The sequence below is a fragment of the Sparus aurata genome, unplaced genomic scaffold (assembly GCF_900880675.1).
Source record: "Sparus aurata unplaced genomic scaffold, fSpaAur1.1, whole genome shotgun sequence".
NCBI lineage: Eukaryota > Metazoa > Chordata > Actinopteri > Spariformes > Sparidae > Sparus > Sparus aurata.
Genome location: NW_022045108.1, coordinates 192,372 through 207,371, shown reverse-complemented (window position 1 = coordinate 207,371; position 15,000 = coordinate 192,372). Strand labels below are relative to the sequence as shown.

The window sequence follows — 15,000 nt, the reverse complement described above, 5'->3', positions numbered from 1 at the left end:
ATCCTGATGAGACGCACAACAACAACACAGTGAAGCTTCATGTGGTGGACAGAGGCCTGTACTGTGAAGGGGGCTCAACATAGCCAGGCTTTGTGCTCATGATGCAGCTCAACAAAGCCCCGAGTCCCCAAACAGAGTTAAATGGTACTGCGACGGTGGTTATCAACTTACTTTGTCAAGTCCGGTTCTCTGCTTTGTGCTCTGCGCGCGTTCACATAAAAGAGGGCGTTTGACTTCATATTATTCTACTTCCGTGTGAAAATGGATCGATCCCGGGCCACATATTTTACTCAAGATGAGCAGATTCTTATTATGCAGGACTATGAAGAATTCAAAGAAACCATCACGGTAAAAAGTAACACTGTCGCTGCCAACAGAGCGAGGGAGGGCTGCTGGCAGAAAACTGCTGACCGTGTAAATGTGTAAGTTAACAATGATTAACATTATGATCAGTATTATATTAAGCCCTTAGTGTTTTAATTTCTGAAAGCTCAACATTGTGCAACTTTTACATATTAACCCTCATCCATTTAAAAAATAAATACACTGAAGCAACAACTATCTTTTTTCATTTTTGAATGATGTCTATATTGTTTTCACATTTTACTAATCTCAGTTATAGAATGCGTGTGTGTGTTTTATTGAAAGCGAAGCTGAGTGTGTGTAGGCTATAAATGATCAGTGTTTGTTTTTTGTACTAGTGTGTCGGGATGAACAAGCAAATGTAGCTACTGTCCCTGTACAATGACAATAAAGAGCTTTCTGACAGTGAAAATAGCTCCAGCCTGTCAGATTTGTGTTTGTGCGTACACTGCCCTACAACGGGTGAAACATTGATCAGTTCATCAGTTTATTCATGGACACATCAAAGAAATCATTAACTCTACTCATTATCTGTGACAAATAAATACTAGGTTGGCCTAATTAATATTTCATATTGCATTTTATTAAGATGTGGAAGCAGCAGTCGGACATGGCAGCAAGTTAGAGCCAAATACAAAAACATCATTCAGAGTGGTATGTAGCCAAGCTGCCCCATCATTTTGTCAGTGTGGATAACATACTGTTTCCCATTTTATTTTAATATATCACTATCTTAAGCCAACAGGAAGAAGAATGAAAAGGGGAAGATTTCATTATGCAAGCAAGTAATACTGATGATGTAGAGGGGTATGAAAGTAGCCTACATTACCAGATATTTTATAGAATCCTTCCTTAACAAGCATTGTGCTCAAATGACTTGGGAACACTACAAACACGCAACACGCAGTGTTCTTGCTCAGATTTTCTGCATCACCAACTGAATGTAAGAAGGTTCCCGTGGCAACAAAACGAAGGGCTACACAAACAGTTTGCCCGACAGTGAGCGCACAGCTTCTTCAGTGGCATTCCTGACACTCGGCTCAATAAGTGAGCAAATGTTCCGTATTCCCTCGGCTGAAAATCTTTATCGCTCATAGAGAATTTCATCAGGAAATGCCAGCGGATCAGCGCGATCTCGAAGAAGCCGCTCACGTCGTAGTGCTGCCCGAATTATTCTTGCTCCCAGGTCCACCGGGTTCTCAATGAATGGTGACGCCATCTCCGAATGAGTTACACAGTGAAACAGCGGCGCTTTTATAGCCGATTTTAAGATGAAACTCTGAACAGAACCTGGTCGGGACCAGGTTATGAGCTAAGCATAAGTTACCATGGTGATCTAGCCGGGTTAAAAGAGAGCCACCTTTGTAGTACAGGGAAGCCTGGCTTTAGACTCAACATACCTGCTAACACACTAAACTGGCTTCGCAGTACAGCCCTCTGAGCTGAGAGGACAGGTGAGTGGACAGGTGAGTGGACAGGTGAGAGGACAGGTGAGAGGACAGTGAGAGGACAGGTGAGAGGACAGGTGAGAGGACAGGTGAGACGACAGGTGAGAGGACAGGTGAGAGGACAGGTGAGAGGACAGGTGAGAGGACAGGTGAGAGGACAGGTGAGTGGACAGTGAGTGAACAAGTGAGAGGACAGGTGAGTGAACAAGTGAGAGGACAGGTGAGTGGACAGTGAGTGGACAGTGACTGAACAAGTGAGAGGACAGGTGAGTGGACAGGTGAGTGGACAGGTGAGAGGACAGGTGAGAGGACAGGTGAGAGGACAGTGAGAGGACAGGTGAGAGGACAGTGAGAGGACAGGTGAGAGGACAGTGAGAGGACAGGTGAGAGGACAGTGAGTGAACAAGTGAGTGAACAAGTGAGAGGACAGGTGAGAGGACAGGTGAGAGGACAGGTGAGACTACAGGTGAGAGGACAGGTGAGAGGACAGGTGAGACTACAGGTGAGAGGACAGGTGAGAGGACAGGTGAGACTACAGGTGAGAGGACAGGTGAGAGGACAGGTGAGAGGACAGGTGAGGACAGGTGAGAGGACAGGTGAGAGGACAGGTGAGACGACAGGTGAGAGGACAGGTGAGACGACAGGTGAGAGGACAGGTGAGACGACAGGTGAGAGGACAGGTGAGAGGACAGGTGAGAGGACAGGTGAGAGGACAGGTGAGAGGACAGGTGAGACGACAGGTGAGAGGACAGGTGAGAGGACAGGTGAGAGGACAGGTGAGACTACAGGTGAGAGGACAGGTGAGACGACAGGTGAGACTACAGGTGAGAGGACAGGTGAGAGGACAGGTGAGAGGACAGTGAGTGGACAGGTGAGTGGACAGGTGAGTGGACAGGTGAGAGGACAGGTGAGAGGACAGGTGAGACGACAGGTGAGACGACAGGTGAGAGGACAGGTGAGAGGACAGGTGAGACGACAGGTGAGACTACAGGTGAGAGGACAGGTGAGTGGACAGGTGAGCTATAGCAACAGCTGCTTCCGCTACCGCACCTTTGTTCGCTTTCAAAATTAGTGACCAAATAGGATCTGTGGTTTGTTTACTTTCAACAGAGAAACAACAACAACAACAACAACAACAACAACAACAACAACAAATAATAAAACAACACATAAATATTTCAACATAAATGTGTATGTATGTTTGAATGCATGTACAAATAAAATACGACCAACACAGTTAACGAGGACAAACTAACATTAAAAGTCAATAAAATAATATTGATATAAAAATGATAAAACCAAAATAAATCAGATGAAAGCAGCAGAAACGTGACGTGCAGGGCTTCTTCCTGCTCACCGATGTGATTGGACCTTTTCTGAGTCTGTGATCAGAACTGCTGATCGATATCAGAACTGCTGATCAATATCAGGACCGTGTAATTGAGCAGAATTCAAAGTATTGATTATTCAACAAAGCATCAAAAAGATTGAAATGTTTTACTGAAGTTTATTGAATGCTCAGAACATTCTGGAGCTGTGGTCTAATTATTATCATCATCACTGTTTATAATCAATAACTACCGTCTCCGACTTCACTCCACGCGTAACGTAAGCTGACGTCATGTGATCAGAATCTATTTCATCAGCTCCACCTGCAGCAGCTGACGGTGCAGACGGGTCACTGGTACCACGACACTGTCTGCACCGTTTGTGGGTTTCAGTCTTCAGTTCTCCCAGCAGCCCGTGAACGTCACACGGGTAGTTTAACATAAACAGAACAACAGCGGGTCAGACGGAGTGACTGACAGGTGGATCAGAACCTCACAGTCCAACAGCACGTTCACTCTATGACCCACTTCTATCTGAGGCCTCAGTGAGAGGTATAAATACAGACTGGCTGCTGACAGTCTGCGTACGTCACGTGTTCAGTGGAGCCGGACTGGACCTGGAACTGCTGATACAAGTCGCTGTCACTTAACCAACAAACTAAACTACAGAAACAAAAGCTCAGTGAAAACCAGTCTCTTCCAGAAACCCGGATCAGAACAGATCAACGACCTCCTGCTGCCATCAGCTCAGCAGCAGCTCTGACCTCCCGACCCGTCGTCTGCTCTCTGTTGGTGCTGCTGGGTTTTAATTCTTCAGTACTGTCCCATAGAAGTTTACACAGCAGGTACATGACAAACACTCTCAGGTCGGTGCTGATACAGATGTGTGTCTCTACATTGATCCCTCGACTGGTTCATAAACAAAATGTGTAACAAACAGTTTCACAATAAACTCAACTGTAAAAATGATTCAAACAGCAACTTAACAACATTAAATCATAAAAAGAGCCCGAACATTTCTGCATCAACAACTACAAACAAAGTCTTCATATCGGACAACATATACAGACATATCTGTGAATATATCTGTGAATATATCTGTGACTGTGAATATCTGTGAATATATCTGACATGACATCATCAGATAACATCAGCAGACCTTTAAACAGACGCCACGATCATCCTGTTCAAAATAACTGTAATCCATGACTTCATCACATTCATCAGCCCGTCAGAAGGCAGTAACACAAAGTGGAATCAGTTTATATTCGTTAACAAACAAAGTTTTTTTATTTCACGACAGAGGACGAACATCAGGGAACAGATCAGGACGCGGCGGCGAGCCTTCAGCCAGGAGCTGCTGCAGAATCAGAGTCAGTGAAGGATTAAACATCATAACGCTGCAGAGATTTCTCTCTCTCTCGTGTGAGTTTGTCAAGTTTCCCACAAACACATCTGAACTAGGTTTCAGTGGATATGAGTGGAATGTGACTGAGCGCCGTGAGGGGATCGTTTATCACACAGGTTGCAGCTCACTAGTTTCTCCCCGCTGTGGACGCTCATGTGTCGCTTCAGATTTCCATCGTGTGCAAACCTCTGACCGCAGACTGAGCAGCTGAACGGTTTCTCCCCGACGTGGACGGCCATGTGCTGCTTCAGGTCCCTCCTCTCTGCAAAGCCTTCTCCACAGAGCGAGCAGCTGATGGGCTTCTCGTTGGTGTGAGCGATCATGTGTTGTTTGAGGTAATGCTTCCGCGTGAACCCTCGGCCACAAACGGAACAACCAAACGGTCTCTCCCCGGTGTGGATCCTCATGTGGGCCGACAGGTTGTGTCTGACTCTGAAGCTGGTGTTGCAGATGGAGCAGGTGTAAGGCTTCTCACCTGTATGAACTCTCAGGTGGGAGGTCAAAGTGGAGTTTTGTGTGAATCTCTTCCCACAGACGGAGCAGCTGAAGGGTTTCTCCCCCGTGTGGACTCTCATGTGGCGCTCCACGTCACACCTCCACTGAAACGTCTTCGTGCAGAAGGAGCAGCTGAAGCCTTTTCCTTCAGACTCCGCCCCCTCCGGGCCGAAGCTGGCGGCACATTCAGAGGAGACGAACGTCGACGTCCCGGAGTGAAACTCCACGTCACTCACATGTACTTCATTGTTCTGCAGAGGGTTTAAACCCGTCTGAGGTTCTGCGGTCTCGTCCCGATCACAGCTGTAATCAGTCTCGTGTCCAAACGCGTTGTCGTCAGAATCAGAGGCGCTGTCATCAGAGTCGGAGTCTGAGGCGTCGTCATCGCTCTCAGACTCAGAGGCGTCTTCAGACTCCAGTTCAGAGGAGTGCGACACCTTGTCATCAGTCACAGGGTGTAAATGTTGAACTGGATCTGAGGTCCTGGCTGGTTCTGGTTCCGGTCCTCCACAGGGCTCTCCGTCAGCTCCGGTCTCCATCTGTTCGGTCAGACTCTGACCGGGCCGTGAGGACCTGTTTTTCTTGTCATCGTCGCCGCCCTTCGTCGGGAGAGGAGTGAAGGTGAACTGGATGATGTCGGCCTCCTCCTGACTGGTCCACACCTCCTCCTGCTCCTCTTTAATGTGCAGCAGCTCTGGTGGATCAGACAGAACCTCCTCGCTGCCGGCCGGCTGCTGGACGTCTGTGGAGGAGACAAGCACACACAGGTAACACGTTCTGTTAGCTGTTGGACCGCTCACAGCACCAACAGTCTCAATACTCGACTCAAGAGATGTGTGAAGACGATGGACTACCAATTACAGACTGACAGGGAGATGACGTCACCACCTTCTATTTAGATTGCATGTCTTCATGATTTCTGATGACGTTGTCATGATTCACTGGACGTGTGTCTCTGTGATGCAGCTGATATCTGCTTCTCAACAAAACGTCAAGTCAAAGTGTTTCCGGTTTGTTTTACTGACATTTCAGTCTTGGACTCTACGGTCCAGTTCGTGTTCCGGTCGGTGTGATGGAGTTTTAATTCTTCTTCATGTGTTTAAAGTGAACCAACCTGTTTGTCTCTGCACGTCCAGTAGTTTCCGTTGTCGACACAGTTCCTCCTCGTACTCTGCTATCGTTCTTTCAAACAGCTCAAATATCTCTTCAGCAGCCGCAGTTAGTCGCTGCTTCATAAAAACTCTCAGCGTTTGGACTTTAGACATTTTCACTGACTCACACGAACTTTTCCTCCAGAAACACTCGGTTAAAAACTGTCTGCTCACTCTGATGTGTTTACAGTCCGCTCGGCTCCGTCTACTTCCTGCTAACAGGCTAAGTTAGCTTCATTAGCTCTGGAAACAGCTCCGACCAGCAGCACGTGTCCGCCTGTTAGCTGCTAACGAACAACGCTAGCTGCTTTAGCATCCTCAGCTAACAGCAGTCAGTCCACAGAAACACGACGATCCGGACCGAACGGTTCCGACTCTCCACTCCGGCTCCGTGCTGAGTAACGCACCTGACAGGTAACGGGAGAAGTTAGCATTAGCCGCGACAAGTACTTCCGGTATCTCCTCTTCTTCTTCTTCTTCTTCGTCTTCTTCTTCTTCGTCTTTTGTTTTCATTGCGGATTGGAGATGTGTTCATGCAGCGTGTATACCGCCACCTGCTGTCCTGGAGTGAGAAATGACGTCTTCTCTTCTTCTTCTCTTTCTTCTCCTTCTTCTTCTCTTTCTTCTCCTTCTTCTTCTCTTTCTTCTCCTTCTTCTTCTCTTACTTCTCCTTCTTCTTCTACTTCTCCTTCTACTTCTTCTTCTTCTTCTTCTTCTTCTTCTTCTTCTTCTTCTTCTTCTTGGTCAGGACTCCTTTGAAAAGAGGTTTTTAATATCAATGGGATTTTCCAGGATAAATAATGATTAAATTAAAAATTAAAAATTCTTCTTCTCCTTCTCCTCCTTCTTCTTCTCCTTCTTCTCCTTCTTCTTCTTCTCCTTCTCCTCCTCCTTCTTCTTCTCCTCCTTCTTCTTCTCCTCCTTCTTCTCCTTCTCCTTCTTCTTCTCCTTCTCCTCCTTATTCTTCTCCTCCTTCTTCTTCTCCTCCTTCTTCTTCTCCTTCTCCTCCTTATTCTTCTCCTTCTTCTTCTTCTCCGTCGTCCTACACAACCTTCACTACTGTTTCAATGTACATTTATACTGGAATAATTAAACAATATGTATATAATCACAAACAAACATGCAGGAAAATAAACTGTTAAATGAGAAGAACAGCTGTGAGATTTGGTGCTGATGTGGATCTTTCAGCAGCAGTGACATGTTTAATGAGAACATATAATAACAGAGACGTAAATATAAACATCTGTTATTATAAATACGTCTCTCACACACATTAATTTGAGTGTAATTCAGTGTTGAGCTGTGAATCTTTAAACATTAGAGACGTTTAACATCCAAACCAACAGAACAGATTTACTCAGAGCGTCTTCGTACCTGCAGCTCAGATCAGCTGATCACAGAGCTGCTGCAGCTGCAGGCGTTTACATTAACATCCTGTAATAACACAGCTGTCCATCACACACACACACACACACACACACACACACTGTGAGAATGGGCGTGTGTGTGTTGTGGATAATTTCAGGTTTGCAGTGATTACAGTCACGTGTCTCGTCTTTAGTTTCAGGGAACAGCAGAAGAAGAAGCTCACAGTCACAGACAGAAGATAAACAGTGTAAACCTGTAATTCTCATCAGCCAATCGGATCGCTCAGATATCAAAGTTCACAGGTCGTCTGATCAGGAGCAGAAGATGTTTGAGGTCGTGACAGAGTTCCTCCAGCAGAGGGAGCCGGAGAGCAGCACACCAAAGATCAGCTGAGAGAACACGTTGTTAAAGTCTGCTCATATTTTACATGTTGATATGTTCATATATGTTTCTGTGTGTATATAACAGTGAATGTTCGTGTCAGAGAAACGTCGTCAGTGGAGCAGCTGTGGATTCATCCGCTGCTGAAAGTAGTCCCCAACAAAGTCAGTATTTCCTCCTCAAACATGAAAATATACATCACATCTTCAGTACACTGTAAAAAAAACATTTAAATCGCATAGAAGACGATAAAACGTCAGCAGCAAACATTTAACAGTGGTATACCATAAAATTACAGCTTTTTTGTGTCCAATTATTTTTGTCATTTTGTCATTGAGTTTAAATTACAAAGTACAAAAACATATAATAAATTAAATTAAATTAGATTAATAAATTTAATTCTGTCATTTTACAACTTCAGTCATGTTCTGATTTGTCTTTAAAGAAAACGTCACTTTGCTGTATTTTCCTCTAAATATACAGGATCTAACAGTAAAGTCTCTAACACTGTTACATCTGTAAGATCGATTTTAATATGATGTGTTTCTACAGGATGTTGTTGTTTCAGCAGCAGTACTGTGTGATGACAACAGTCCACTCACCTCATTTAAAGTTTGAGACTTTCCCTTTTAAACGTGATTTTACCGTTTTATCACAAACAGGCCAAACAGTCAGTTTGATGAAATATTTTAAAAACAGCATGTTAACACACACACACACACACACACACACACACACAGCTGATCTGTTCTTCACTTAACTTCCATATAAACAAACTCCTCTCCCTCCGTCCACAGCTCCCCCCGTCTCCATGTCTCCATCATCGCCTCCGCCTCCCAATGAGCTCGGGTCCATCGCTATAGCAACTGGTTGCCACGGGCGACGAGACACAGCCAGCACCAGCGAGCCAGCATCCTCCTCACAGTTGATGTCGAAGGCAGAGCGGAGAGAAGGCGCGGTGCGAGCGGAGCAGCAGCCAGAACCAAACACACACAATCCAGAGAAAACATCCAATCAGACGGCCGGTTTCTCCTCGCCGCTGCCTCCACCTCTGCCTCCACCTCTGGAGCCCGAAGCAGACGATGACAGGATGGTGACAACTTGTTCTTCCAGGAAAGTGTTGGAGTGCAGGCGGTGACCCGACGCTGCCGACGCCGCTGCTGCAGGGTGAGTCCCAACTTCACGTTTTACCTGAATCCTGTCTGTCAGCGGCGGCGTGGCTCCGAGAGGGTTCAGGGTGGTGCAGGGTGGAGGTGAGCCGTGTCGTAGACCCGTGTGTGTGCCGGGCGTGTGATGGCGTCTGCAGCCGGCTGAAATGTGAGGATTTCATGTTGTTTATTCTGCGCACCGGCACCAGAAACCAGAGAGGTGTTGTCAACAGGTCTTTAATATTTCAGAGTACGGAGCTGCAGTTTGTGAGCTGAGCTGAAGAACGTGTTCAGGTTTTATCGACCGATCATTTGAACAGAAACATAAATGCATGTTGTTGAGCCGGAGGTCAGGACCCTCAGACCGCCTCAGGACCAGAACCTGAACATTAAAGAGCAACTTGTGGTGTTTAAGGACGTCGACCGGCCTGTTTACTCCCCGACTGAACGTTCACACCCTGTTTCACGGCTCGGTGCTCCGGTGCAGAGACGTGTTTATCATCAGGGTTTTAACTTCTTCACATGATGAATTCTTTCATCGTGCTGTGAGAAGAATTTAAATATCAGTTTGTTGGTGATTGAGGAGGGGACGAGTGTGGTGAGCCCTCGTCTGGGTCCTGTTGTTGTTGTTGTTGTTGTGAAGCGTCCTCACGCTGTGGTCCTGCTGGAGCCACAGGGATCAGAGATGTCAATCATATTTAACGTTTAACAAAAGAGAGAAGACGTTCAGGACGCCACATCAACAAGGATCAGTCTGTGATTTAGAATCAGGTCCTGAACCCCGGTGGTCCCCGTAACACCGGCCAGCGCCTGCGGTCGGTCGAGGCGTGGTCCAGACCCGAGTGACGTGCTTTTAATTCTAAACCTTAAAAGTCCTGATCCGAGTGTTTTGGGAGGTTAATGAGGAGAAGTGTGATTCTCCACGACGCCACTGTGTTTGTCATAAGATATAATGTCAGATAGAACGTGTTAATGAGTACGTTCAGACGTGTCGCTGTATTTTTAGTCACAAACAGAGAACCGAGACCTGCAGGGTGAGAACCATTAAAGGAACAGTTCACCCAGTAATCCCCTACTCCTGATGATATAAAGTCCTCCTCTCCTCCTCCTGATGATATAAAGTCCTCCTCTCCTCCTCCTGAGGATATAAAGTCCTCCTCTCCTCCTCCTGATGATATAAAGTCCTCCTCTCCTCCTCCTGATGATATAAAGTCCTCCTCTCCTCCTGATGATATAAAGTCCTCCTCTCCTCCTGATGATATAAAGGCCTCCTCTCCTCCTCCTGATGATATAAACTCCTCCTCTCCTCCTGATGATATAAAGTCCTCCTCTCCTCCTCCTGATGATATAAAGTCCTCCTCTCCTCCTCCTGAGGATATAAACTCCTCCTCTCCTCCTGATGATATAAAGTCCTCCTCTCCTCCTCCTGATGATATAAAGTCCTCCTCTCCTCCTCCTGATGATATAAAGTCCTCCTCTCCTCCTGATGATATAAAGTCCTCCTCTCCTCCTCCTGATGATATAAAGTCCTCCTCTCCTCCTCCTGATGATATAAAGTCCTCCTCTCCTCCTCCTGATGATATAAAGTCCTCCTCTCCTCCTCCTGATGATATAAAGTCCTCCTCTCCTCCTCCTGATGATATGAAGTCCTCCTCTCCTCCTGAGGATATAAAGTCCTCCTCTCCTCCTCCTGATGATATAAAGTCCTCCTCTCCTCCTCCTGATGATATAAAGTCCTCCTCTCCTCCTCCTGAGGATATAAACTCCTCCTCTCCTCCTGATGATATAAAGTCCTCCTCTCCTCCTCCTGATGATATAAAGTCCTCCTCTCCTCCTCCTGATGATATAAAGTCCTCCTCTCCTCCTGATGATATAAAGTCCTCCTCTCCTCCTCCTGATGATATAAAGTCCTCCTCTCCTCCTCCTGATGATATAAAGTCCTCCTCTCCTCCTCCTGATGATATAAAGTCCTCCTCTCCTCCTGATGATATAAAGTCCTCTCTCCTCCTGATGATAAGTCCTCCTCTCCTCCTGAGGATATAAAGTCCTCCTCTCCTCCTCCTGATGATATAAACGTCCTCCTCTCCTCCTCCTGATGATATAAAGTCCTCCTCTCCTCCTCCTGAGGATATAAAGTCCTCCTCTCCTCCTCCTGAGGATATAAAGTCCTCCTCTCCCTCCTCCTGAGGATATAAAGTCCTCCTCTCCTCCTCCTGATGATATAAACTCCTCCTCTCCTCCTCCTGATGATATAAAGTCCTCCTCTCCTCCTCCTGATGATATGAAGTCCTCCTCTCCTCCTCCTGAGGATATAAAGTCCTCCTCTCCTCCTCCTGATGATATAAACTCCTCCTCTCCTCCTCCTGATGATATAAACTCCTACTCTCCTCCTCCTGATGATATAAAGTCCTCCTCTCCTCCTCCTGAGGATATAAAGTCCTCCTCTCCTCCTCCTGATGATATAAAGTCCTCCTCTCCTCCTCCTGGTGATATAAAGTCCTCCTCTCCTCCTCCTGATGATATAAACTCCTCCTCTCCTCCTCCTGATGATATAAAGTCATCCTCTCCTCCTCCTGATGATATGAAGTCCTCCTCTCCTCCTGAGGATATAAGTCCTCCTCTCCTCCTGATGATATAAAAGGTCCTCCTCTCCTCCTCCTGATGATATAAAGTCCTCCTCTCCTCCTGATGATATAAAGTCCTCCTCTCCTCCTCCTGAGGATATAAAGTCCTCCTCTCCTCCTCCTGATGATATAAAGTCCTCCTCTCCTCCTCCTGGTGATATAAAGTCCTCCTCTCCTCCTCCTGATGATATAAAGTCCTCCTCTCCTCCTCCTGATGATATAAAGTCCTCCTCTCCTCCTCCTGAGGATATAAAGTCCTCCTCTCCTCCTCCTGATGATATAAACTCCTCCTCTCCTCCTCCTGATGATATAAAGTCATCCTCTCCTCCTCCTGATGATATGAAGTCCTCCTCTCCTCCTGAGGATATAAAGTCCTCCTCTCCTCCTGATGATATAAAGTCCTCCTCTCCTCCTCCTGATGATATAAAGCCCTCCTCTCCTCCTGATGATATAAAGTCCTCCTCTCCTCCTCCTGATGATATAAAGTCCTCCTCTCCTCCTCCTGATGATATAAAGTCATCCTCTCCTCCTCCTGATGATATGAAGTCCTCCTCTCCTCCTGAGGATATAAAGTCCTCCTCTCCTCCTGATGATATAAAGTCCTCCTCTCCTCCTGATGATATGAAGTCCTCCTCTCCTCCTCCTGATGATATGAAGTCCTCCTCTCCTCCTGAGGATATAAAGTCCTCCTCTCCTCCTCCTGAGGATATAAAGTCATCCTCTCCTCCTGATGATATAAAGTCCTCCTCTCCTCCTCCTGATGATATAAAGTCCTCCTCTCCTCCTCCTGATGATATAAACTCCTCCTCTCCTCCTCCTGATGATATAAAGTCCTCCTCTCCTCCTCCTGATGATATAAAGTCCTCCTCTCCTCCTCCTGATGATATAAAGTCCTCCTCTTCCTCCTCCTGATGATATAAAGTCCTCCTCTCCTCCTCCTGATGATATAAAGTCCTCCTCTCCTCCTCCTGATGATATAAAGTCCTCCTCTCCTCCTCCTGATGATATAAAGTCCTCCTCTCCCCCTCCTGAGGATATAAGTCCTCCTCTCCTCCTCCTGATGATATAAAGTCCTCCTCTCTCCTCCTCCTGATGATATAAGTCCTCCTCTCCTCCCTGATGATATAAAGTCCTCCCTCTCCTCCTGATGATATAAAGTCCTCCTCTCCTCCTGATGATATAAAGTCCTCCTCTCTCCTCCTGATGATATAAAGTCCTCCTCTCCTCCTCCTGATGATATAAAGTCCTCCTCTCCTCCTCCTGATGATATAAAGTCCTCCTCTCCTCCTCCTGATGATATAAAGTCCTCCTCTCCTCCTCCTGATGATATAAAGTCCTCCTCCTCCTCCTCCTGATGATATAAAGTCCTCCTCTCCTCCTGATGATATAAAGTCCTCCTCTCCTCCTCCTGATGATATAAAGTCCTCCTCTCCTCCTCCTGATGATATAAAGTCCTCCTCTCCTCCTCCTGATGATATAAAGTCCTCCTCTCCTCCTCCTGATGATATAAAGTCCTCCTCTCCTCCCCTGATGATATAAAGTCCTCCTCTCCTCCTCCTGAGGATATAAAGTCCTCCTCTCCTCCTCCTGATGATATAAAGTCCTCCTCTCCTCCTCCTGATGACATAAAGTCCTCCTCTCCTCCTCCTGATGATATAAAGTCCTCCTCTCCTCCTCCTGATGATATAAAGTCCTCCTCTCCTCCTCCTGATGATATAAAGTCCTCCTCTCCTCCAGATTTACATCCTGGCCGTGCTCGTGCTAACACTGTTAGCTCAGCAGCTACATAAAGACTTCATCTTAATAAAGGGTGTAAATATGGTTTTGGGTGAACTGCTCCTTTAACAAGACACACAATGCTGTGACTGAATCAGAATCAGAATCAGAATCTGTTGACTGGACCTCCGACCAACATTCTGATCTGGATTCTGCTGGTTGTTGAGCTTCAGGCAGGCTAGCTGTTTCCCCCCGCTTACACTCTTTATGCTAAGCTAAGCTAACCACACCCTGATTAATGTCCATCACATCGTCTCACTGCTGGACAGGAAGTGATGATTCATTGAAATGTTGAACTGTTCCTTTAAAGGAGAGACGAGACAGAAGTTCCAGGTTTGATCAGCTGATCTCAGACCTGCTGACTGTCGACAGGACGCCGCTGTGACGCCAAACCTGTCGACATGTTTCATCCAAGAAGAGCCGCAGGACGCACTGCACGCGCTCAGTACGACTGCACGCGCTCAGTACAACTGCACGCGCTCAGGACGCACTGCACGCGCTCAGTACGACTGCACGCGCTCAGTACGAGCCGAGAATCAGACAGAAGAGTATTTATATCCACACTGAGCTGTTTTAACTTCTTTATATTTAGATTGTGACTGAAGTGAAGACGAGACAGAAATAACTTGAATTAAAACAGAACAGAGAGACAAATGTTTGATGTCAAAGGAAGAAAAGTAAAAATATAAATCTGTGTGAACATTTATAATAATCTAGTTGATTATTTAGTTTTTTAATGAAACATGAATCCGTTTATATCAACTTGTTTTACATAACAATGATTTAACTGTTCATGCAGAAATAAATCCAACAAGAACATTTGTACTTTTTATTTGATAACTTTAGTTACAGATTCAGATCATTTAATTAAAAGATAACATGCTAATAAATGATTTTATATCATTAATCAGCTCATATTTAATTGACACTGTGATAAATAAAAGCTCCATCTTCACAAGCTGCAACATTAAAGTGATCAACACATGAACGTATCAATAATCATAATGCAGTCATTGATTTGATAACTGAACAATTATTGATCGCTTCATATATCAAGAACAACATTCAGCTCTAAATTTACTCTAATATCTGATCAGTAAGACGACAGGGAGCTTCTGTGTTCTGGTCGTTGGATCGGAGGAACTGATCTGCAATCAAACCCGTCCATCACTGAGACAAACAGACTCCATGTTTCTACTCAAAGACAGAAAGAAGTTCATGTAGAACATTTGCTGAATGAACAAGAAGGTCCAAATAATGCAGAATGAGTCAGAGACAGAGTTTCACAGAGTTTATAAAGTGTCTCCAACTCAACAACTCACTAAACTGACACATTTGTTAAGGGAGTCTGGTGCTGCTGTGTCACCGGTTCAGTGGTCAAACGGTGCGTTCACACCAGCTGCTGACATTAGCATGTTAGCGGTGGCTAACAGACAGCTGGTGGTCTGTCTGTCAGACGAGGTTCTTCTGGATCTCTTCACCTGTGACGGTGGGCGTGGCCTCTCCGTCA

General features: G+C 45.9%; 1 protein-coding gene and 1 long non-coding RNA gene across 2 annotated transcripts in view; one reads left to right on the top strand and one right to left on the bottom strand.

The window, feature by feature from the left end:
- Positions 1–2,985: 2,985 nt before the first annotated feature.
- Positions 2,986–6,838, bottom strand: LOC115577676 (zinc finger protein 227-like). The gene is made up of 2 exons (XM_030410581.1): positions 6,157–6,838; positions 2,986–5,784 (listed from the first exon to the last, which is right to left on the bottom strand). The coding sequence occupies exons 1-2, from the start codon at positions 6,305–6,307 to the stop codon at positions 4,607–4,609; spliced, it is 1,329 nt and encodes a 442-aa protein (XP_030266441.1). The 5' UTR covers positions 6,308–6,838; the 3' UTR covers positions 2,986–4,606.
- Positions 6,839–8,244: 1,406 nt separating this feature from the next.
- Positions 8,245–15,000, top strand: part of LOC115577678 (uncharacterized) — a 33,238-nt gene continuing 26,482 nt past the window's right edge. The window contains exon 1 of the long non-coding RNA XR_003983243.1: positions 8,245–9,109. This is a non-coding gene — a long non-coding RNA (uncharacterized LOC115577678). The remainder of the gene's footprint in view (positions 9,110–15,000) is intronic.